The sequence below is a fragment of the Excalfactoria chinensis genome, chromosome 5, assembly GCF_039878825.1.
Source record: "Excalfactoria chinensis isolate bCotChi1 chromosome 5, bCotChi1.hap2, whole genome shotgun sequence".
In the NCBI taxonomy this organism is placed as follows: Eukaryota; Metazoa; Chordata; class Aves; order Galliformes; family Phasianidae; genus Excalfactoria; species Excalfactoria chinensis.
The window spans coordinates 23,939,770-23,962,491 of NC_092829.1; the positions used below are offsets into that span (position 1 = coordinate 23,939,770).

At 36.7% G+C, this 22,722-nt stretch overlaps 1 protein-coding gene across 1 annotated transcript in view; it reads right to left on the bottom strand.

Moving 5' to 3' along the window:
- Window positions 1-8,604: 8,604 nt before the first annotated feature.
- Window positions 8,605-22,722, bottom strand: part of ARHGAP5 (Rho GTPase activating protein 5) — a 47,120-nt gene continuing 33,002 nt past the window's right edge. Inside the window, exons 4-7 of the mRNA XM_072337786.1 lie at window positions 19,993-20,070; window positions 18,508-18,639; window positions 17,737-17,842; window positions 8,605-12,482 (exon numbers count right to left, since the gene is read on the bottom strand). Coding sequence (XP_072193887.1) covers window positions 12,161-12,482; window positions 17,737-17,842; window positions 18,508-18,639; window positions 19,993-20,070 — 638 coding nt within the window. The 3' untranslated portion in view covers window positions 8,605-12,160. The remainder of the gene's footprint in view (window positions 12,483-17,736; window positions 17,843-18,507; window positions 18,640-19,992; window positions 20,071-22,722) is intronic.

The window sequence follows — 22,722 nt, forward strand, 5'->3', positions numbered from 1 at the left end:
AAATATTTTGTGGCTGGAGGCCAGCAGCCAATAGAAACCATCACTTCAAAAGAGTGTTTGAGTACCAGAGAGAGAAGGAATTTGCATGGCATTGCTCAGCAGCTTCTCTGTGCAAAAGGTTTGTAAGAGTTCTGCCTAGTTTGTTGTCTGAGCTGCAAATTAGCATTGCTGAGTAGAAGAATCACGCTGCACTTCTTCCCTTCCCAAAACCAGAACCCAAAGAAGGGAAAGAAAGGAGGTAGGCATTCTGATACCTGAATAGATACTGAAAAGATAACATGAGAATCACTTCAATGTACACTTCAGACTGAGGAGGCTGAAGTTGATGGTAGGGAATGCTGTGTAAAAGATTTATATAAATGAGGGAAATTTGCAAACGTAACAGCCTGTTCCACGCCCATCTCCCTCCAGTGCAAAACCTTTCCCTCCACCCTGCTGCTGTCACCAGAGAACAGAGCTCAGCACTGACCTCCACTCCCTGGAAGAAGCTGCAGACCTCCAGGAGTCCTCCCCTCAGCTGCTCTGCGCTGAACAAACCAAGGGGCCTCAGCTGCTCCTCATTTGTAGACTTCCTTTGGACACTCTCGAACAGCTTTATAGGCTTCGTATATATAACTTCATCATATACTGTGGCTCCCAAGGCTGCATGCAGTGCTTGAGGTGAGGCTGCACAGCACAGAGCAGGACAGCCCCTTCCCTCGCCAACTGGCAGTGCTGGGCCTGATGCACCTCAGACTACAGTCTGGGGCCCTTTAAGTTTTGAAAAGAAACACTCTTAGGGTAAATTTTTCTTGCCCAGGTACGTGCCTTCTTTTGTCTTTGTTGTTATCGCGGAGACACCCACCCACTGAGCTGTGAAGCCCAAGCTGTAAAGCTCAGCTGCAGTACCAGCTTACCTCAAAAACAGTCTTTGATAACATGATCAGCACACTAGCAAAGCCTTTCTTGTTTCACGGACATACCTTAGTAATGTTTCAGATGAATACTAATCACATGATTGAGGCAGAAAGAGAAGAAATCCATATTGTGTTAGTATCTCAAAAACAGACATACCTGCTAAATGGGGGAAAATGCATTTATATACAGATACTTTATTGTACTGTATATATACAAATTGTACTATATATTATATACTATATATATTATCGCTTTCAGCAGTGGCTTCGCTAACAATGGGTTACCTGCCAAAGTTTTGTAAATAAAGCCCTCATATTCACACAATGCATTTCTAGAATGACATACAGCGCATCATATGGCATGTGTGCATAACTCAGTATCACTAGGAACATAAGAGAAACATGGTTCCTAACAGATTTGCTTTAAGAAAAGTATCCTACCACATTATTACTTTTCACAGATGTACTGTAAGTTAATTGCTTTGTCATTTAAGAAACTGCTGCTTCCATATTTTGGAGTGCAGCGTCAACATTAAAGGCTGAAGGCAGGAGGCAGGGATATTGATACTGCAGCACAAAACCAGCATAACCTGATTAATGGCCTCTATTGCTAAGAATTGCAATGAGAAGTCACACTGCAGTGCTATGGATTTAGCTTCTTATGAATGTAAAGGAAGTGAGAAAATGAGAGGACAGCTGCATTGAAAAACACAAATCATAGACGCTTTTCAAAATTAAAGGGGAGAAGGGCTGGGGAAGGGGAAGAGGTCTTAGTTATTTTTTAGTTCTCGTTGCTTTTCTCTAGCTCAGGAGCTGATGAAGGGAGCCATCAATTTAATAGCCAACAAACCTTAGAAAAAACATGGCATTAAATCTTCAATTAGCATGTATTAAATGAGATCTCTATTATGGGATTCAGTGCCAAAGATATTTACGTCGCTTTTGCCACAGCACATACCCCTTTGCAAACAAAGCTAAAAATGCTGCAAGAAAATTCTTATTCTCAAATTGATAGAAATGAAGAGTTACAATGTATTAACTAGATATGCTAAAGTGTAGGAAGCATTTTCACATTCTGAATGCATTAAATAGAGAAGTGAAGGCATCTAACTTACACCACCTCACTATATTTTTTCTCAAATATTTGAAGTATTCTTTAAAGAAAAATCATTAATTCTAGAAACTTCAATGAGCGATTTTAATATTTTTGAAGCAAGCCAGCCACGATAACTAAGGAAAACAGAACAGATGAATTAAGTATATGTGCTAAGCCACATCTTCTGTTCCAGACCACTTAATTCAGCATCCCATTTTAAAGGCTGCCCTTGCTTTTATCCAAGGATGACTGTCTCTTTTATGCTTTCTCTGTCATCCTTCTTGATGACAGTGCTGGATCACAGAGTTGCAGCGTGATTGAACAGCTATCTCAGGAGTGACAAATAATGAAAACTCCTGCCTCTTGACTTCCCGGAAAGGCAGAACTTCAACAGCCCCAGGGCAGCAGGGAAGCACGTTCTCCCTGACACTCAGGCACATACTGAGAAGGCACCTGCAGACAAACTGCCTTGAGCGGACAGAAACACACTGAACAAAACAAGAGAAGAACCCGAGCATCATGAGCTTCAGCTACAGACAATCCCCCTCTTTGCACAATACTATTTTAAAAGCATACTCTGACAATAAAATTTAGGGTCTGTAGAAAATAAGCTTTGGGGCCAAATAGCTGTACACATTGTTTGCGAGATGCAAGAGATACTATACTGCTGCACTCAGTGTTAGTAGAGTGCTCAGAACTATGACCAGTTTGGACCACCAACATTAAGTTATATAGCTGTAAGAGGCCTCAAAAAGCAGCAAAAATCCTACAAGGCTCATAAATATAACCTGTAAAACAGCTTACAGGAATGCGTTGTTTAGAAAAAGCAGGGAAAAAACATGGAAAGCAGTGGAAGTAGCAGTCTTTCAGCATCTAAAGGTCACCACAAAGCTGACAGTGATAAATATTCACTGCGTCCACTTGAATGAAGAAGAAATGAGTTTATCCTGCAGTAAGATTTAGCTTGGCTACCAGGAAGAGTTTTTGAAACTACCCGGTACAGTTTTAGTAGTTTATAAACACCTTTAGCTTGCCTTCAAATGCAAAATACTTACACAATGCCATAAAAAAAAACCTCTTAGTCAGAAAACTGGAACACCAGTAGGAAACCTAACAATGAGGGTTAGTGTGGATACTTCATTGATATTTCCAGAGGAATACTTTGCTAACTAACATTTTCTTTGAATACTGAATTCTCATTATTGGTGTTGTTTTTTTTAATGAGGAAGCAGGTAAAATGTTGTTTGCAGTCCAACAACAAAAAACGTACATTAGGATTTATTCATTAAACTGTGTAGACTGCAGATTTGGCTAAATCAAGTATATTTCTGAGAATGTCTGTCTGAGTAGGCAAATCACTTTTCCAACACAAAAACAGAAAAGAACAGGTACTTCTTTTGAGGCTCTTGGTTCTTACACTGAAAGAGCTGGGTTGGTGCGAACTGTCTTCAGCACCTCCTCGGTCCCCACCAAGCTTGACTTGGTGGCAGCTAAGACCACTGCAGTGCTAGAAAAAGTTGAAATGTCCTCATAACATAAAAATACATTCAGATTACAGTGCAAACACCGGAAGGAAAATATACCCACCATAAATATTACCTCCAATTCAGTTTAAAATTTCAACTTAAAATTCCCACTCCTCAGCTTCCTACTGATGAGCTAAACCAGTTGCAGGTCCAGTTAGGTAATGCTCAGCATGCCTTCTAGTAGCCCTTCATTTTATAGCCATATCAACTTACTACAAGAAAGCAGTTGCTTCCCAATCCCCTGCCTCTCAGGTTAATTCAGCACAGAGAGCCATTTACCCTCTAAACAAGTTCTGAACTCATTTTTATAACTATTGTTCAGTGCAAGAACTGCACAGAACCGAATAACTGAGTAACTAAATAAGTTTCCTCAACTAGTATCTCAGAAGTGGAAGGAGGTAAAGTCACGCTCCTGGAGACTGTAAGTTATTTTTTTCTTTACATTTCTGAGTATCTGCCAGCCTAGGGCTCTGGGCACCCATCCCAAAGTTAATTATGAATAACTGCATGTAGACATTCCCCTCAGCCCACTCCTTCTCAGCAAATTTAGGGAGGAAAAAAATAGGTTTTGTAGCAAGCCCAGCAGTTTGCAAACCTACGTTCTTGTAGTGCAAAGGAGGAGAAGTAAGATCTAATGCCAAGCACGCCCAAATGAAAATGCCCTGCAGCAGAACCTCTTCATTCACATGGAGGAAACTCCAGATTCCAGATCTGCAGCTCCTGTTCTCTGTGGTGGGGGAGCTGGGGAATAAGTTAAAAAAAGGAAAAAAAAGAAGAGTATCTCAGGAAATCCAACTTAATCTACTAACAGAATAGTTGCTTACAAACAGCCAGGAAAGTGTTTTGAGTGGAACACTGGAAGTGGGACAGCGGTCAAAATTCAAATGGAGCTGCAAGACCCTGCTTTGCAGCATATGAGAAACATTCAGTTTCAGAGAAAAATAGAAGCAACTGGTTCCTCACTGTACTTTGAATACTTTGAATACTAGGACAGGGGCATAAGCATCTGCAGTCTCCTAAGGTGTCTCTAATGCCAAATTATTTGCTCATTTCCCCTCTGGGTCAGAGCACAGCTTTGACAATCACATCACATGCACACCAGTTCTCCTGCCTCTTAGAGAAAAAAAACCAAACCAACACATTAGCTTTCTTCAAAGAGGAAAAACAGCCATGATTGAGAGGATAATTTGTTCTACAAATCACTTACTATGCCTTGTACAGTCTTCCAAATGATTCCAGCAGGATTCATGTCTTCATACACTACTTTCATGTCCTCATTCAGTGATCTGGGTATTTACTGCACCGTGTCACTACCATGCTACAAAAATACACCTCTGGCAGATAGCAGCACAGCGCTCCCATTTCTCTTACAAACTGCCTTCTTTGAAAAGAAGAGAAAAAAAATAACGCTTGACAGTGTCACGTACAAGTCAAAGGAGAACGAAGTTTGATTTCTACTTCTCTAGAAGCACCTCAGGCCAGGAAAGATTTATATTGTGGCACATAAATCTGGTCAGCTCCAAACAGGTGTGAAGGTGCCTCAGAACCACAGATCATAGTGGCATTACCAATCAACACTGTTTGCTATTGAAAAAATGTCAGCAGAAGACACTCATGGCAGTAGGGAACTGAACAGGGATGCCAATGAACAAATACAAATTGCTATTTTAGTCCCCATTTCAGTTGTTTCAGTTGTAGCTGATGCTCACCTGCTAATCAATGACTTTCCATCAGACACAGGGAACTACATGCCCCAAACTCTGCAACATCAGCACCGGCCCTTGAGCTTAATGAGAATATAGGCAAGAGTTTTTCCATCTCCTCCTCTCTTTACAATATCATTAAGGCTTGAAAACACCCTAAAAGCAAATCTGTAGCACAAAAAAGACGCCCAGTGAAGGCAGGCATTTTTACCCCGATAAGCTCGGAAGTAGTAACACTTATCCTCTCCCCTTTTAACTGGGTCCTATCTGTTTCAGCACTCTTTCATTATGGACCACCTTTCCTACCTCCTAGCATAGAGAACCTCCAAACACAGACAAGGGTCACACTGCCCTAGGTCCTGCATAGCCAAAATCAGAAAGAAGCACACTGACTGACTTTTATGTGGGACCCAGGATGTTTTAGAGGAGACAAGTATTATGATCATGTTACAAATTCTAACTTAACTAGTCTTAAGATAAACAAACATACATATGACAAGAAGCAACAAAGAAGGTCACCTGCAATAAAGCTACTTTTCATCTCTAGCACAGTTAAATAAAGAATATAACATCAGGCTTGTTTGTGTGACCACTGAGGATAACAAAGTTAGACCAGCTAGAGAGTTCACAAAGATAATACAATCAGATACAGAGCAGCCCAGACCTGGACATGGTACTCCAGATGTGGCCTCATCAGGGTAGAGGAGGATCACCTTCCCTGACCTGCTGGCCATGCTCTCTTTAATGCACCCCAGGATACAGTCAGCCTTCTTGGCCACAAGGGCACACTGCTGGCTCCTGGCCAACCTGTTGTCCCCAGAACACCCAGGTCCTTCTCTGCAGAGCTCCTCTTCAGCAGGTCAGCGCCTCTACTGGTACATGCAGTCATATATTCCAGGTGCAGGACTCTTCACTTGCACTTGCTGAACCCCATCAGGTTCCTCTCTTCAACTCATGCCTGTTTACATTCAGTTTTCAAAACTTACTAGCGGAACTGTAATCAATAGCTATCTGTAGCAGACTGGCCATCTGTTGCTATTTTAGAACTGCTGTTATCAACATCAACTTCATTACTAAGTTTTAGAAAAAGCATGTGTATACACATATTTCAGTAATGAACCACAGACATCTATTTCTTGATAATCTTTTTGTTATATTCTGCGTTTAATATCCTCATCCATGTATTCTAAGAAGCAGCTGTTCAATACACAGGATTTTTCGAGGCACTTTTCCTCTTCATTACCCCTCTTGCATAGGGTCAGTAGGACCAAGTGGACACTGCAAAGTCAGGTCACAGTGTCTGTAATTAAACAGCAGCTTGTACGGTGAAATGGTGAGCTGGTGAAGCATCTGTGGAAAAAAAACAACTTCAACTCATAACTTACATTCCAAACTTAAGTAAAACCAAGCAAGAATGATTTAAGAGTCCCATTCTCCTCAGTGGCAGAGCTGAGAGAATTGCAGAAGATTAGAACAGTTAGTTTGCTTTCCCTGCAGCTCTTTGTGTGCAAAGCAGAAAAAAATCTGTAAGAACAGGCAGATTGTGATACTGCGATGCAGGGGAAAACGTCAATTGCAGCTACAGTACTTGGACTGGCTGGTCACATGAGCAGCCAGAGGTGCTCTCCAATTAAACCTGTCTGCCCCGAAGTAGTGGCAAGGCCATCTTAACAATGCTCTCCAACCGCCTTGTCCACCCCTGAGCTTGTCACAAGCCACTAATAAAGACATGTAAAACACTGGTAAGATAAACCAGAACAAGCATTAACATGACAAGATTCGCAGAGATTTACATCTCAGAGATCTACATGGAGCGTCCCAGAGATCAAATACAGACTACTTTAAAATGTCATGCTGGAAACACTGCCACGAGACTCCCTTCCCTTCTCCTAGTTCAAACAGTCTGAAACAACAGCCTTTCATTATCATACTCAGAGACTGAAAAAGCAGAAGTTACTACACTGTAGGCTTTAACGGAAAGGGTTTAATTCTCCATATTTGCTAAATCACACCAAATGAAAGAGTAAGGGACAAATTATTATTAATGTTACCAAGTATATTAAACACTTCTCCATAATATCAAAGCACCAGAATGTCAGTTGTGCACCAGTAACATTCAATTTAGCAACAGAAATACCAAGTACATGTACACGTGCGTTGTACCTTAAAAGAAAGATGAGAAACACATGGGTAACAGCTATAACATGCACCATCTGCATACTTGTCAATAAAAGTCAATTAAAAAAGGAAGCGATTATTTTCATTAGCCACGATGACAGATCAGATTCATTCCTTCTGATTCCACAGAAATTCTGTTTATTAGTAGAAGGGGAAAAAAAAAAATGAAAGAAATACTAATTTAACACGTTGGTTCTGTAGGACAGCCGCTCGTCAGAAAACAGCAGTCTGTCACAGAGCCTGAACACAGCGATATGCTTCAGATTCCACAGAGATGATGATCTTTGACACAGCAATCTGAGATTTTCACACTGAGTTACAGGGAAGATGCATCCAATTTGAGATTAAAATGCATCTGTATCTCCAAGTGCAAAGATTTACCAAAAAAAAGGAAACAAAAAAGAAAAAAAACCCCAAACCCAGCCCTGAGCAGCGTCCAGATAGAAAAGCTATCAGGAGGTTTTTGCAGTTAATTCCAAATAAGCCCAATTACTCAAGATGCTTTAAAGAAACAAAGTAAGGATGTTAAGCATGTACGTTGCACACACAAAGGGATACAAACAATAATACAGTACTAGTAACAAGTTCTAATTAAAAGCTGGACTTATCCCACACCACTAGAAGAACTGTGACAAATGACCTGAAATTCAGAGAATTTAAAGTTGACCTGACAGTTCAGGTTTTTATTGGTTTACTGGCTTAAAAAAAGAAAAAAGAAAAAAGCAATTGCAAAAGAGTGTTTTCATTTTTAACCATTCATCTAGCACCGTAGGAACCTGAGAAACTGATTTCCATAATCACAGCCTTTCTTGCTGAGCAGATCAATCTAGAGAAAAATGTGAAAGACCACACGAGCCACAGAATATAACATGCATTACGCAGCTAAACAGAACACCTTCCATCCTGTCTCTTTTGAGGTCCGCATGTATTCAGCATGAAAGAGGGGTATATTACCTACAGAAAGAGGCACAGCACATTAATCACGGGATAAATAACTCGCAAAATTCTGCAGTTTAAAGGAAGAGATTCAAAAAGGCAGAACTCCTTCCCCATCCCACCCCCCTCCCTTCAAGGAATTCCTTAAACATTTGATGCATTCAGTTTTGCACAATTTAATGCTATATTTCATCTCTGTGTATGTGAAGGAGATAATTGGGTGCTTTGCCTTCAAAAATTTAGTAGGCAACTAAACTGAACATTATACACAGTACGCATCTTAGGATTTTATTCATTGCATCTTTTATACAGAATAAGCGTCACTGATATTAAATCCACTGCAGTATTCTGTAGATGTAGCAACAAAGGATTACATTATAAACAAAGAACAAAATTTGTACTTAATAAAAAAAGGTTTGTTTGTTTGTTTTTTCAGCTGACAAACATGATCACATTACTGAGAAAAACTGAGATAAGCATGGAAGGTAAGGCCAAATTTTTCTTTTTGGTCTCAAATTGATAACTTGTCTGTATTTACCATAAATATTAGAAGCTAACTGCCAGCAACTAAAAATAAGCATATCTATCACTTTCTAGCAACCGGTACCCAAATAATGGAGAAAACATACAATAAAAGAAGCTTCTTTTCGCTCAGATTGACATCTGCAATCTATGTACACTATGTTAAAATTCCACAACGTTCTGGAGGGCAAGGAGTTTCAAAATAACCTGCTAAACATTACTCAGGTTGGCACTTTTTAAACTCACGTGTCGTACTTCAAAACCGCTAAAAGATGGAGAAACAATACACTGCAGAATATGCCTATACCAAAATTACATAAAAAAGACAAACTACCCCATAAAGTGTCACTGAGACGCTCAACCAAAAATAATATACATTTGTAATTTTTTCAAGATAGATATTACTGTAAAAATGCTCACATTAAAAAATATAGTTATTATTGTTTGTATTTCCATTAAAACTAGAAGGGACTACATGGAGCCAAAGTATGAGGAACTTGTATATAATGACATGCTTCCTCATTTTATAGCACTAACAAAAATAACAGAGAAAGCTCTACTAAGTATCTTTGATCATGATGGCATTACTTTGTAGTATCTTTTCCAAACTTTGCTATGACGGTGTATGTGCATGCAGGTCTGTGCACATGTGCTTGTATACATAAACACACAAGCACATCAAAAACAGCCGTGTATGTATTATCCAGATACACGCACATCCACATTCCTGCATATAACACTTGTATAATGCAAATAATATGCAGGAACTCTGCCATGTGACAATCAAGAATCACATGCCGGTGCTTTTTTTTTTTTCCTTTTTTTCCTTCTAATGGTTTATCAAGTAAATGCAGTAACACTTTCATATCTGGCCAAATGTATGCGTTAACTTTCAGGAAATTAGGAAATAAGTGATTTATCCATAACGTCATATACAATAAAAATGATCACAAACTCGGTGTGAAAGTAGATGGAAAGGAATGTAGACTACTCTAAAAATTAGTATTCAAAGTTTAGATAAATAGTATGGCAAATACCTTGGAATTCGTAGAAAGTTCAAAATGCAATTCACATTACAAAGACTGGAGATACTTTCATAGATAGAACTTTTAAATATGGATATGACTGGCATTTATTTTTAAGCTTACTTCTATTAGAAATAGACTTGTTTCCTGTACAGGTGATGCATTGTCTATACCATATATAGTAGAAAAATAAATTCTTTAGCAACTTAGAAATAGTTTATAAAACACTTGAAGTTGCATTTTGTTTGCTAAACATGCCAATGTTAGACTGACAACTATAAATAAAAGCTATATAGACAACAGATGTAACGTAGAACAAGTTAAGAATACTACACTTTACAGGACAGACTTTATTGTACTATTAATTCCTGTGTGCTTTGCAATAGGAATAAGGTTGACTCTTCTTTTTTGTTTTCTTAAAAAAGATAATTAATTGCAAGAATATAACACAATATCAAGATAATTTATAATATACATGTACTTCAAACAGCAGCCGAGTTTATGGTATCATAGTAATCTAGAATGATAATCCAAGTCATAATTAGAAGTACAATACCTAGGACATAAGTGGGAAAGGCAATTTTTATTTTATGCAAATGGAGCAAATCAAACTCTTAAGAGCCTTAATACTCAAAATCAGCTATTTACTATAATACATACAAGACGATCTTAAATCTTGTTATAAGTGAAGATTACAACAGTGACCATCATAAAGCTTCGTTTTTCAAACTACACAAAACATTCTAGCAGCTGAATGAGCCAAAACTGTTTTTTTCTTTGCAGATCTAAAAAGGTGTATTTTGAGCATGAAAGAAAAAAAGCTGCTACGAAAAGTCTCACAAATAGTGATTGCTCATGGTCTCCCCTTTGCTACGGCTTGTAACCTTCTGAAATTTTTACCACTAACAAAATATTTAACCAGAAGTTCTGTTTAAATTAAGCAGCATTACTTTTACAGCAAAATCGGTACCAATGGAGAAGGAAAATAAAAAGAGAAAATAAAACAGGACAAAAAAAAAAAAAAAAAAGGAAAAGAGAAAAAAGAGAGAACTTTAAAAAAAAAACCAATGAAAACAATGGTGCAAAACCTAAAAAAATCAGTCATTCAGATTTTAAGTACAACATACCACAGGAAAAAAAAATGAATACAAGTTTATGTGATTTCATATATACATACTCCAAAGAAGTTAATTGTCAGTACCCAAAGTATTTATTGCTATGTATTAGCAATGCATTTTTGTATATCTTTAAAGGGTCACATAAAAATAGATTTAAAGGATAGATTAATTGAAGTCCTAGATTAAAACATTGTTTGGTTTAGAGAATTTTACTACAACAAAGTTCATGTTTATGTATGAAAAGTTATATAACCTTGTATGAAAATGTCATGAACTATTTTCTAAACACTAAATGCATTCCCAAGTGGGAAAAATTAAAATATCTAAAATATATTAGATTAAGTTTACAAGACCATCAATGATCTTTTAAACATGCAGCTGTTTACAGAATTAACAGTTTTACAAAATGTTTAGTTAAGGAATGGAACATAAAGAAATAAGTAGGCAACATCAAAATTTTTGTACAATATTTGAAACTCACTTTTACAACAAGCATGTCCTTGGTATTGTGCTGTAAGAAATAATAAGCAAGTTCACCCACCCTTAACAAACTGTCCACAGGTTTACTTACAAGTAAAGATGGAAGGTGAGGCATTGTAAAATTCTCAACAGTGCATTTTGCATTCTTCCATAAACCATCCTAAGCCTACGGTCACGTAAGTAGCCGGAGATTATAAAATAAACTATAGCTGGGCTTTAGTTGTTTATACAGAATGCTTGAATGTGAATAAAATTGCCAAAAATAGCATGTTAAATAACAAAAACAGCCATAAAGCAGGCTGTAAGCACTGAATGTTTCATAAATGTAATTTTTTTAATCATTAAATTTCTATAGAAAAATTTTATTCACAATATATTGTGACAAACTGTCACAGGAATGATATAGTGATTGCAATAAAGTATCATGCAGCAGCAGCTTTGTACTTTATAGCTATTTTTGCTTTTAAAAATTAAACCTCTCCAGTCATGCTTACCACATAGTTTTTATCTGCAGTGTGTACAAATGAGGAACACAGTACGGGATATAACAAAAAAATGTCCAACCAGCTGGATGAGAATTATTTTTCATAAATATGAAGTACATTACTGTATCCTGAAACATGCACGTCTATAGCTTTTCTTTACGGTCCAGTGCCAGGCTGCCTGCAATCATCTTCTATTTATATAATACCAAGAGGGTCTGCTGGTAATTGCGGCTGTATCAGCTGAGGCTGCAGTGGTGGTGGTAACTGCAGAGGTACCACCATCTGCACTGTGTTGGAAGGCGGTGGCTGACATGCCACTGGGTTCGGTGCTTCTACAATCTCTCCATTGTAAAAGAAAAACTGACACTGCTGAATGAAAGTCTCAATAATCGACTGGTGGATTTTGGTGGTAGAAAGGAACTCTCTGTTTTCAAAATCAGGTCTCATCAAAGTAGGCCAGAAGCAAATTGATAAGTTATCAGCAGTCATAAAGTTGGTTTTATATTGCTGACTAACCCTGAAATGAGAATGACATACACAGAATGAGTTAAAAACAGTATGCAATCAACCAGAAGACTTTAAACACATGTCAACATTTTGAAGTGATAATAATAAACAAACTCTCAATTCATCAACCAGCCACAGGATTTCATGTGTTAGAAAATCGATTAAAAGGTCTAGACAAATGACAGAACTGGCTTCTTGCTGCAGTACAGCCAGATACTGAACGACACTTATGGTACTTAAATAAAAAAGGAACAGATTAGATCATATATTAAAAACAGACAAATGAAAAAATATCAAGTGTTTATTAAACAGGCTTTTTCATATTAGCCAGAAAAAGAATCTGACTCTGCTGTAAAAATGAGGAGCTCTAATGACTGTGGGTATTCAAATGTTCAGCACATATAAACAACTGTTAAGAAAGAATAACTGTATACAATTTTATACTGTATGATATCTTTACAGCAAAATTTATACTATTTTTTAATAAATCAAAACCTTGGGGAGGAAAACGGATTTATTTTATCATTTTATACTATTTTGTTGCCATGTTATTTTTTCTCATGGCAGATGTGCAGTCAGAAGCATCCTAAGATGTTGTAAAAGAAGCAGAAGGAACAGGCACTATATCCAACTTTACACTCCAACCCCTTTCCTAACTTGGCAATTCTTTGCCATTAGAGACACCTCTTTTTGAAAGAGACAGTTTCCTTCTACTTCTATAATTCTCTTTCTCCTACCCTACTACTTCTAGCATTTCACACTTCCAAAACTATGAATTACCATGTCACACTGCTCCACGATCTCTATTTCCCTTTGATTATCTAAGCAGATAACACTGCAACTCCAGCAATTACTGCAGTAATCTCCCAAAGCAACGTCTAATCAATGAGCTAGCTTCTTATTTCTATGTTCATTTTCTTCTTGTAGGTACTTGCTGTACTTCTCAAGATGCTAAATTAGTATGAGATAGGTTATCTATCTAGGATGCTAGCAGCAACTACTGCAAGTGTGACCAAACTCTGACCAGGAAAATGTTGTGAATGTCATACTCTGAGCAGCAAAGCAAAACAAGTCACCTGGAAATATTTTTTTAAAAGCACGTTATGATTAAGATTTTTAACTATTAATATTAGTCCATATGAATTTTGCTCCTCACATTCACCTAAGTCTTTAAACAAAGCTACATGGGTTTTTAAAAGTAAAATATTTTTAAATATACAAACTATTGAATTCTTAGAAGAAGTGAAGCAATTAAGAGACAGCAGTCCATCTAGTTAATATCAATCAACATAATTTTAGGTTACAAAAAATAAATAAATAATCCACTTCCTATTAGAATGCTGATTTGCCAACACAGGACCTGGAGAACAGTTCCAAAAAACAAAATTAACCTAATTCTGTGCATCATCATCAAAGGGAGGAATTCTTTTCCTATTCTCTCTCACCATCATGTACAGAGTTCATGCTTCTCTCCTTGCATTTGTTACGTTTGGCACTTGTCACACTCCTCTGAGAGCCAATCTGTTTAGTGAAACAGCAGAACACTACCCTAGCAAAACAGGTGGAGCTTTTTTGCTTTGTTTTCCTGATTTTCCCATTTTAATAAATTAAATGAATTCAACCTCAGTTCCAGGTTTCCAGAACTTCACCGGTAGTGTCAGTGTTATTAAATACAATAAAGTTATAAAAATAGAAATAATGTATTATTAATGATTAATAAGACTATCTGCCTAGTAGAACAAAAATCCATCCTCTCTCTAATTCAAAGAATATTTAAGTATCATATACTACTATGCAAGGAGCACAGAACTGTATTTATAAGCATATTTGTGGTTTGACTGCTTTCTACATGAACTTTGCTCAGGCACAAGATGGTAGTATAACAGGAGGTATGGGAAAAACAAGCTCTAGTGTGTTTACTTGGTAAAGTACAGGTGCAGAGGTATAACTGCACTCTTACTTATCTTAACAAATGCAGTATGACACATAAGATGACGTTCTTCTCCCAATAAAACTTTGCAAAAACTTCAGTTAAAACTATCTGCAAGAAAGACGTACCACACCTAATGACAACTCTGCTGCTTCAATCAAGTTATAAAACTCAGATGATATGCTGTAGAAGATATCCTCTTCGAAATTCTGAATGATTTCTATAAACATGAAATCAATCCATAGGATCATGATAATCTTCTAGGTGATCATCTCCTACTACTGAATTCGTGAATCTCACCAACATATTTAGCATTAAAATTCAATACAGGACTATGGTGGGTTTTTTTGTGTTATTTTTTTTAAGACTTATTGTATTTTGAACACTGTGAACACCTAATGACAAAATGAATGTTATAAAAAATGCTAAACTTAAAAATGTTAAACTTTTTTACATACGTTTTCCCACAAATTAGTTTTTTATCAACATTCTACTGGTACTCGTGCTTTTTTATTTTCCACAGTATAATTAAAGACAAGTACATTTTTGCTTTAGTTTTCAATGTATAAACCAAAGCTTCCAGCGGGGTTCTTCCTTTCAAAGTTTTCTGATTTAAGCAGGAGCTGAAACAGGTTCTTCATTTTTACCCCAAATTCATCATTACAACAATAATGGCAAGAAAGAAAAAACCTGTTACTGAATATATGATCTACTACTGAATGTCTCCTTAGAAAAATGCAATCTAATTCAAAATAGGCCAGAATCAAGATTTTCTGTTTTCAAAAATTATTCTTCATTCTGAACTAACATACAATTTTACCTAGTAGCAATTAGTTAGAGATGCATCAACAATTCTGTTGTGATAAATCTAACACTTAAATCTTAAGGATATGCAATTCCTATGATGTAGTAGAAAGTATGATGATAAGTGAGATACAGTTCTGTAGAAATAGAATGTACAAAAACTTCAGCAACTTGTCAATTACTATTCTGATGATCAGCACGAGCAGACTGCAAGGATTTCTGATTACACTTCATAGATTGAAAAGTGAAAATCATAGTAAGTACTACAATTATTGCCGTAAGAAAATATTCTCACTCATTTACAATAAAAAAAAAAAGATAATAATAAAAGGCTGACTTGTATTTTAGCATGTGTATTACTTATTCTAAATAGCGCAAGGGAACACAAACAATGCCTCACTCAACCTGTTCTGAATAAATTTGTTCCAAGGATATTTGGACACTATTCTTGAATGACGGTGATATTCACACTTCCTTTCCTAAAAGAGTAACATTTAATTTCATTCAAGGAGAATAAATTAAAAACTGAAAGCTTTCACTTGACTTTTTAATTCAAGTTTTTTCTTCCTATATCAAAATCTTTCTGTGTATCTTCAAAAGGCTGAAAATGGACTTCAGTGCAAAGGCCAACAAGCACTACTTCTGTTCTCCAGTAAGCTTTGTGATATATATATATATAATATATATATATTTCATTTGCTTGTATATGTGCATGCATTAGGAATCTATTTAGGATCATTGAAAATTGTATTTAGCTCTTTTACTTGCAGCAATCTGGGTGCTTGACACTGCAATTAGATTTTTGTTATTCTCCTCTGTGCCATGCAAACAGGCGACCAGCTGAAGATTTCTGACAATTCTGACACTCTTCTACTGAATTCAAGGAATCTGGTCCATTAAAAACTACTGAAACATTACAAGTGATTTACATCAAGTACCTCAGTACTTTGTTAGTCTGTAATACATAAATGCGAGAAATAGTTCTATCCACTCATGAGGAAAATACAAACTACATTTGTGATTGAAAGAAGTGTAAAAGTAAGTGCCTAAGTTACAAAGCTTCCCAAAGATTCAATGAAAATTGAAAAGTCATTTATGCTGGAAAAGACCTTCAAGATCATAAAATACAGCCATCCACCTAACACTACACATCTACCATGTCCATAAGTGCCACATCCGCAGATCTCTTACAAAACCTCCCTGATCAGCCCATTCCAAAAACTAAGTGCCTTTTCTGAGACATAATTCTTACTGACATCCAACCTAAACCTCCCCTGGCCTTACTTGAGGCCTTGCCCTGCATTCTACTTCTTGTCATCTGAGAAGAGAAACCAACAACTTCCTCAGTGCAATCTCAGTCCATTCACCAGCTTCAGTGTTTTCCTCTGCACATGCTCCAGCACCTTGATGTCCTTATCATAACAAGGGGCCCAAAACCAAACACAGTACTTAAAGTGCGGTCTCACCAGTGTCAAACACAGAGGGACAATCACTTCCCTGGTCCTGACCAAACCATTTTCATGGCCACTGGCCTTTATGGCTACTTGGGCCCACAGATGGCTTATTATCAGCTGACTGTTAACTCACAACTCTAGGTCCTTTTCTGCCAGGCAAATTTCTGGCTTCTCTTCCCCACTTATAGACTGTTAAAAGTGGCTGCAAAGCAATTTAAAGATCAGGAAAAGCCTACCGGTATATACAGAAAATTATACAGCTGGCTGAAAAGCACCACTGTAGAGGAAGCACTTGACAGTATTTGTGGGCAATACACTGAACTCAATGCAGGCAAACCTGGCCAAATGTACCTGGGCTACACTAGGACAAGTGATGGCTGTAGGTTAAAGGAAGTTCTCTCCCCACTCTACCCTGCACTGCACTTCTGGTATCTGGACTAAATATTTATTATGTCTTTTAATAATGTTGTTCGCTATAGCTACCTTACCAAGTGGATTTCAGAGAATCCACCAGTTTTCCTGGGTAAGAAACATGAGCAAGTTAATCTTTTTATGAGTGAATACTGTATACTTGAACAGATAAAGAGTCAATAAATTAAATTTAAAAACACAAAATATTACATTTCTATGCAAAGGCAAGATTTAGGAAGCAAATTCATTGCTACACAGTTTTATTCTACATTTTAATTATTCAGCAGAGGTTATGCGTGTTACATTTTAGAGGCATGAAGCTGACCTTGCTTCAATGGGCAGGGAATAGGCCAAATAACCTCCATGTTCCTTTAAATCTCTGTTAGTCTATAACATATATATGACTGCTTCCTTGTACATACTGGATCTGGGAAGTTATTTTGTTCTATACAGCAATAATTTTTACATCTCTACAGTAGCTATGATGGTAGATATTATGTATCAATTACATCAGACGTCATAATACATCAACATTAGTTCATAATTTTCAATCTCCATTTTCAACACTTACACTGACAGAGGAGAAATGCAGCATGACATTTTAAATTCTAATACGTTGGGCTTATTTTAATGTTAAACAAAATTTCAGTAGAAAAATACTAAACCTGTTCAGATGTGTTATCACGTATTTGAAGACATCATAGTTCACTGGGTGGAACTTCTTCACAATTTCTTTTAACTCATGTAGCCGTTCTGTCTTATCCGGGATCTCTATAGAAATAAGCGACATTTTCTCATACATTTAGAAAGAAATAGTGAATAAAGTGTTGCTAAGTCTTTTTCCAACTATAAGAAGCACAGATATCTACAGAGAAACAGAAGGTGAAAAAATATTCAATAAAATTCCTATTTACATGTATTATCGCAAAGAATCACCTTTTCATAAGAAAGTGGAAAAATCTAAATATATTTTATCTAAATATGAAAAACGTTTTTCTGTTTTTAGATAGAATTATTTATTTCTATTGAACAGTCCTCTTAACAAAACATCTTGATCAAGTTGTTGGCTTGTATGCAACTAACGAGACAGGGAAATCTGTAAGACTTTCCATTGCTCGCAAAATGTTCGTAACACATACGTAAGATTTCTACATTATAGTTGCACAAAGTTTTGGGGGATGAAAGACATTTTCATGAACTTATAAAATCCTATAAAATCTTATAAAATCCTTTATGATAACTAATGTAATCACCATGTAATTCTGTTCTCATTGTGTAATTCTGTTAATTTTAAAGAACACTAAAAAAAAATAGCACACCTAAGCAATTAAAGAAAATAAGTGCAGAAAGCCCTTTTAACCTACAATGAATTAAAACCTGCAGTAACGGTAAATATTGTTAAAAAACAAAACAAAACAATATACTTTATTACTTACTTGACGCTTCTAACAACTCTTGATGCAAAGAGTAAGGAATTAATGGATCTGGCAGATCTGCAAAAAAAGCTTTAAGAGCCCCAGCCACAGCATTTACTGTCACTTCCATAGACTCCAGGCTGATACTATGATCTGTAAGACAAAATCAAAAGCAATTTAAGTCAAACTTACAGTAAACTCTTCAAAATATTTTCATGAAATAATTTATTTATTTAAAACACTGAAAATGAAATCCTTGCCTAATATTTGTCAAAAACCATGAACCAGTGAATAAACTGCCATCACTTTGACATTCATGAAATAAAGTCTGACATTATTAAGAAAGCAGTAGATCAAAAAATAAAACTGTCTAACTCTCCATGCAGACTTAAATGCTTTTCTATTTGACACCAACCAGTTTCTAATAATTCATTCTGCACAAGAATGTGTTTTAAAATCTACATCCCAAATTTTGTTGAAAACTGCCACAGGGTGCATCAATATGCAGAATTTGTGAGATGCTGTATACGTGGCCACATGAGGCCTTGAAAGAAAGGGCAAGACATGCCAAGGACTGCATATGACCATATAACCTACTGCTAGATTTCCAAATAACAAAAGCTTCATGTAATACATTTGGAGATTTTAATTGATAAAAATATAAAAATCATACTAGATAATACTAAAACTCTTCAAAAGTTCACTCCAAACACCATGTACTACTACAATGATGGAAGAAAATCTAGCATAATAGTCAAATTATTTGAAGCAGATAAAGCATTAAAAATTGCACCTTTATTTGCTTTATCATCTAGGAGGAATCTTACTATTTCATAGACTCGATTTCATTAGTAATACCAAACAGAACTTTTAACATGTTGGGGTTTTTTTTATGTTTTTTGTTTGTTTTTTGTTGGTTGTTTTTTTTTCATTTATAAAGATCAGTTGACGTCATAAACTTAATTGGAAAGCAGGAAGAAAAACTAATGCCGTCCCTCTGAATACATGAACACTTCTCTGCTAATCATATTTCAATACATTCCAGCATGACAAAGGTGGTACTACAGATTCATTATTAAATTTAACTGTTAATTCACATTCATCAAGAGAGTTTTCAATAAAATAATTATCAACAAGTTCTGCATTTTGGGGAAGATAAGTGTATGCTTAGTGTTAAGGGATTATGCGCCACTACCCTAATATAAGGAGCAGTCAGTACTGTATTTAAACACATTTATTCAACTAGAAGACCACCCAGGAATTTCACAGGAATCACTCAAAATTAGTTTTAACCAGCTATAAGATTCTATTCCATCCTTGGTTTGCACACAGTTTCATTAGTTACATATAGCCTAGACTATATCAATACAACCTACCAAAGAGTAAAGCACTAAGTGCTATGGATATCAGTTGGAAAGGAACACTCATTTACACTGGCTGTACTACCTTATAAATCCATGGAGAATTCAAGTTCTTTTGGCTTAAAATACTTAAATCTGTCATTACCTTGATCAAACTGCTTCTGAATGTTGTCTTGATCTGTTTTATTCCCACTAACACGATACAGGCCTTCAGTACATAATCCTTAGGAGGAAAAAAATACATTCATAAATAGGTTATGTACTACAGAGCAAAATAGAGTCATCCATAAGTACTTATTGAGAAACCACATGCAGTGCCTAAAAAGTAACATTAGCAATTACAGTGATACAGAACTATCAAGCTGTGAAATACCAGTTGCATTTTTGAGTTCGCTACTCCATTTAATGTCAGTCAAGAGTGGAAAGATTGTTAGGAAGTAGAGGATTTCCAGGGCTCTCATTATTACCTTGTCTTACTACATGTTACAGAGTTGTCATAATTAAAGCAGGCATTCTAGGTAAATAATGTTTCAATAAAAATTCGTGTATTTATTATGAATACACAAACACACAGATGCACACGCATACACACTCACACTTTCTCACTCCACTGATAATGCGTTCTATCATAATGCGACCTGTTTTACTCACAGCTACTCACTAAACAGAAGGATCTGAACTGCTAATCGTGGTTACCCATAATCTTTTTTTTGCTGTTGTTGTTAATTTGGAAACCACTCCAAGCTGTAATTCTTCACCTTTAAGCGTGCAAAAATATCCATATGGTACATCTCCAAAGTAGTACATGGTTTAATGAAAAATAAGTTCTAAAGCTTTATGAAATTTCCTGACTCTTGACCATTGCAGATGAATACGTGAATGCATTTTCCAATATCAGGTCAATACAGCAACTTTTCTGTCTCGTGAACTCTGGATGTTTACATTACTAAGAAACATTAGGAATCCTACAAACACAGTCAAAATACAGAATGCACTTAAGTGCTTCAAACCACTGATTGCTACTCTTCTAATTACACTTTTCCCTCTTAATTCCCTTCACAACTCACAGATCTCCTTGCTAGATCCATCAAAGCTACCTTAGTACATTTTGACTACTTTTTTCTTCAATAAACATTGCTTATAGCTTTCCAGTTCCATAGCCAACAATTTTTTCTTCCAAACATTTACCTAAACAGAAGAACAGAAAATGCTCTAAAAACACAGAACATTGTTCTGTGATGTCATCAGAAAGCATCAAGAGATACAAACTGGTGGCAAAATGCAGAAGGTGGGATTCAGTAATTTTCACAGCTGGAAGGACTTAAAATTTGTCTTCAAAACAGTGTCCTGAATGTTATCAGACAGAAATACTCTGTATTCCTCTTACCAAATTTGTAAATAAAGATTAAAAAAAAAAAACAACAAAAACAAAACACTGATAGATAACAAGCTAGAATCATCTAATATGGGAGAATTCTCAGTTGCAGCTCTTCCAGCCTCAGGCTATTTTGTGTTCTATCCAACTACTATTCAATTTCTTTCTGTACAAAGGGAATTGAATCTGCTGCAATAGCATTTTCTGAGAAGTCCAATTCAGTCACTGTTTAGCAGCAGTATTTAAATCCTGAATACTTGAGCTGGGCTGCTGTGGAGACAGAGATGCTCTGTCACAGTATTTAGCAGTTATTCTTTCAATTTTATCACACAGCAGACACCTCTTTGTTCAGGCCAGTATAGCTCTGAGATACTGTTAAAGATAATGTACAGAATTTCAGAAACATTTCAGGAGGTATCTACTGAAATGAAGCGTCTTCCAAGAATAGCAGCTAACTGTTGCAATTCTGGATTAAGCTAACTAAATCAGTCTTTTAAATTCTTCACATAAATATTTCCTCTTGATGGAGAAGTGGGCCCATGGGAACCTAATTAGGTTCAATGAGGCCAAGTGCAAGTTGTTGATCCTGGGTCAGGACAATCCCAGGTATTTATACAAACCAGAGGAAGAACTCCTTGAGAGCAGCCCTGAAGAGAAGGATTTGAGGGTCCTGGTTGATGAGAAGCTGGACATGAGCCAGCAGTGTGTGCTTGCAGCCCAGAAGGCCAACTACATCCTGGGCTGAATTAAAAAAGGGGTGGCCAGCAAGGAGAGGGACGTGATTGTCCCCTCTACTCAGCTCTTGTGAGGCCCCATCTTGGAGTACTAACTGCATCCAGGCCAGGGGCTCCAGCTAAGAAGGACACGGAACTCTTAGAGCAGGTCCAAAGGAGGGCAACTAAAATAATCAAGAGGGCTGGAGCACCTCTCCTATGAGGAAAGACTGAGGGAATTGGGCTTCTTTAGCTTGGAGAAGAAAAGGCTTGGGGGAGACCTCCTTGTGGCCTTCCAATACTTGTGGGGAGCGTATAAACAGGAGAGCAAACAACTGTTTACATGTATTGATAGTGACAGGACAAGGGGGCAGCCTGGTCTGGTGGCTGGCTACCATGCACATAGCAGGGGGGCTGAAACTAGATGACCTTAGAGGATCTTTACAACCCAGGCCATTCTATGATTCTACAGTATACATGCTTGTAATGTCTGATACATCAAGGTCTTCAAGTATGACACTGTAGTTCACTAGTTTTAGATTTTAACTACCACAGCTCTCGGTTCCTCTAAAGAACACATTAAGTTTAGAACAAAGTCTCCTAAGGCAACATTCACTTCCCATGACATTAAGTAGTATATGGTGGAGGAGAGATACAAGCAGCGGGAGAAGAAAACAGCTGTTTTGCTGTGATATATCCTCCCATCCTCCAGCAGATTCTGGCTTGCATCTGTTTTTGCATAAGGAGCTGTAATCACCATCTGAGGATTTATCCTCCATTAATTCAT